General features: G+C 46.0%; 1 protein-coding gene across 1 annotated transcript; it reads left to right on the top strand.

The window, feature by feature from the left end:
* Positions 1-652: 652 nt before the first annotated feature.
* Positions 653-3177, top strand: LOC148030992 (galactoside 2-alpha-L-fucosyltransferase-like). The gene has a single exon (XM_087684533.1). The coding sequence runs from the start codon at positions 703-705 to the stop codon at positions 2338-2340; it is 1638 nt and encodes a 545-aa protein (XP_087540659.1). The 5' UTR covers positions 653-702; the 3' UTR covers positions 2341-3177.
* The last annotated feature ends 327 nt before the right edge of the window (positions 3178-3504 follow it).

The following is a 3504-nucleotide window of genomic DNA, read 5'->3' as shown; positions in this document are numbered from 1 at the left end:
TTATTGTACTAGAATTTCTTTCTAGGGTTGAGATGGTTATACTTGTAAACATGGCTGACATTACTGCTCTCTATGACTTGGAGATTGATGTAGATGGGATTGTGATACTCTACTATGGCAACATAAGCAACCTCATGCTAGCCAAGAACCCAATCTACCATGCAAGGATAAAATACATTGAAGTTCACTCTCACCTCGTAAGAGAGAAAGTGTTGGGAGGAGAATTAGAACTGGTCTACTCTCACGTCGTAAGAATTGGCCAATAGAGGGTGATCTAGCAGTTGCATGTTTTATTTTCTAATGCAAGTATATAGTTCAATTATAGAAAATAAAACATGCAATTGCTAGGTCACCCTCTACTGGCCCGTTTACCCTAGGGTTAGTGCTAGGCTACGTGGCTATGGAGGTCTTTGTATAGATCAAATTGACAAGTATTTCATTCCTTGCATGGGCAATTCCAACTTGTGGACTATCCCGGGGCCTAGATTAAAATAACCTTGAGGCTTGGAAGGTCAAAGGGCGGAAGCATTGTTATAAAAATAATAGGGGCACGGCTAAGTTTCGGTTTCCTTAATTTGCTGGAGGTTGGGTATGAAATGGCGTCGTGGGGAGGACGTGCTTGTATGGGGTTACGTTCAAATCAACCCTCTCTCTCTCTCTCTCTCAGAGGGGTAGCTCCATTGGCTGCCTACTACACCACCCATGACTATGCTCCCGATGTGGGATGGAAGGTCTCTGTGCCTAATCTCAGTAGCCCTCGGCTTTCTTCTGCTGGTGTCTGCCTTCTCGGTCCTGCTGACAGATGAGGCCATCTCTTCTCTGTGGGCGAGCTTCGGGGCGTCTGTCGCAGCTGTGCTGAGCGCCCAGAGGTATGTGAACCTACAGCAGATCCACCCTCCGAGAGACGATCCCCTGTGCCTCAGCAGGACCCAGCAATCCCTCTACCGGAGCCCCTCCAAGAACACCCCCATCCCCACCCCCCTCCAAGAAGCATGGCACAACTACACCCAGCTCCACCAGTCCTGCCACCACCCCAACTGGACAGAGTTCTTCCTCAGCAAGGATCTCCAGGAGGCCCCCCAGCACAGGTCCTGCAAGTACCTGGTGTACCTTGAGGGCAGAGAAGGCCTGGGCAATGGCCTCCTCTCCCTTACCTCTGCCTTTGCATTCGCCCTCGCCTCGCGCAGAGTCTTGCTCATCGACAGCAGAAAGAACCTGGCCAAGCTCCTCTGCCAGCCTTTCCTAGGGTCCAATTGGATCCTCCCAGATAACTTCCCTTATGATGCCCTCCAAAGCAGCCCTTCCCTTGGGCCCTTCCTAAGAGGCCAATCCAATTCAAGCATGGTGAGCTTGAACTTGCAGCACACCTTGAATGATCAGGACCAGCAGATCTTCTGCGAGGAGCCCTATATTACTCTCATGAATGTGAAGTGGGTTGCTTGGACCAGCAACCAGTATTTCCTCACCAATTTCCTCCTTGTGCCCTCTTTTTGGCAAAGGCTGGAGCCCATCCTGAGGGATCATCTGGGGCACTTCTTCACCCACCTTAGCAGGCTCCTCTTCCTCCCAGCTAATGACACATGGGCCATCATACTAAGGGAGTACTGGAGCTACCTCTTCAGTGCAAGATCAAAGCTGGGTGTCCAAGTGAGGCTCCACGGTAGGCACAATCTGGCCGAATTTGACACCGCTGCGAACGAGAAGATCATGCAATGCCTGGTGGAGAATGACCTCTTGCCAAGCTTTTCTTCAATGGAGAATACCACAGAGCTCTCTAGTCTGTATGGGAGAAAATGGCAAGATGGGCAGGAAGACAAGGCAGCTGATGTGGCGGTTTTGGTAGCCTCCTTACAAGGGAGGTACTCACAAACGATGAAAGACCAGTTTGCTTTACTTCCAAACAAAGGGACAAAGATGGTAAGGGTGCATTCAGTCTCAAGCATGGGATCTGAGAACAAGGGTTTTCATCAAGCTCAGCTAGCCATGGTGGAGATGTGGCTGCTGAGTTTCTGTGACAACTTGGCTACTAGTGCATTTTCTACATTTGGCTATATTGCCCAAGGGCTGGGGGATCTATATCCATACATTTTGACCTTGAGAAAGAGTGATAATGAGAAGGAAGAAGGGATGTCTGCCTGCATAATGGGCCAGTCAGTGGAGCCTTGCACTCATTACCCAAGACAGCCAAGGTGCTTGGTATCTAATGCCAAGCTTACCGAAGCACACAAGGCCTGGATCAAGGCGCATCTTCGCCATTGTCAAGATCATGAGAGGGGATGGCAACTTGTTGATGGCCTTGAACATCAAGGAGGACTTCCGGTTGCACTTGATTTTCTTTGATCTGGAGAGGGGAACTTCTGTTCTCTCTATACTTGATTAGAGGAGTTCCTCTTAAACTTAGAGGCGTGCCTCTTCACAACCGCCTTTACATGCGTCAAGTGCGTCATGTGGAGGGGGATTATTGAGCAAAAAGCCATGTCCCTTTGGGATCATGGTCAGCCCCTGCGGCAAAACTTGATCTGCATATCGCCTACCATATTGCCTTCCCCGCAACAGGCATCTATTGATTCTTCTCTACAGCTGAAATAGTACGTGGCATCAACACACACACACACACACACACTCTCTCTCTCTCTCTAAATTTGGAAAAATGAATCGTAAGAATTTAGTGCAGGCTTCGTACAGGTTTTCTACGATTTCTAAGAGAGCTCTCTTCGTGCTAACATAAAAGGAAGAGGGATTCTTTTTAAGGTTTGCATGGGCATTTACATACGTATGGACTGGTTAGGAAAATCGTTTCCCTCTAGCTATCCTCAACAATCGAAAGAGTCGTAAGGATCTAGATAGTTACTTCCTCAGCTAGATTGAATTTGATTTTATCGACAAATTCCCAATAAAGATATGGTCGGGGAAAGAATGGTTGCATCTCCCTTGTGCCCTCTTTCCAAAAGAAAGGATAAGACTATCGTTCACCTCTTTCACGAGTGCCAAGAGGTCAATCTAGCATAGATATAGTGGTGGAGAAATGGACAAAGTTGTGATTGTTTTTTCTTTTTGGATAAGATCAATATGAAGGTTCTCCCCTTCATAGATTCTAGTCCTTTGATGAATGAAGAGACTCTCAAGGCCTGGAACTTGATTAGGATTGTTCTTATAACGCAATATTAGTGAGTTTGGAAATCTTTCAATTTTTATTTTTTGAATACTAAAAAGGTGGTAATCGGATAACATGCCCATAAGTCTCTCAAAACCATATGATGTGACCTATCATTGGAAAACGCTTGAAAAATGAAATTTATTGAGATATAGAGCGCTCAATTTGGAGTTATAGTGTTCAAGTTATAACAAATCCAAAGATTTGACCACATCTCCCAAACTTATGAGAAATTCTAATATTCCCCAATATGGTGTTTTACCAAGATCGTATGGAATTTTGGCGATTTAGTTTTGTTTAAGAATCTTTCAGAAGATTAATGGATAAAGTCTCTAAGCTTAAAATGAATA

The sequence above is a fragment of the Lygodium microphyllum genome, chromosome 9, assembly GCF_053477565.2.
Source record: "Lygodium microphyllum isolate KBCC chromosome 9, Lygodium_microphyllum_v1.1.10, whole genome shotgun sequence".
NCBI lineage: Eukaryota > Viridiplantae > Streptophyta > Polypodiopsida > Schizaeales > Lygodiaceae > Lygodium > Lygodium microphyllum.
Note: the sequence above shows the minus strand (reverse complement) of the source record. Positions and strands in the feature narration are given on the sequence as shown.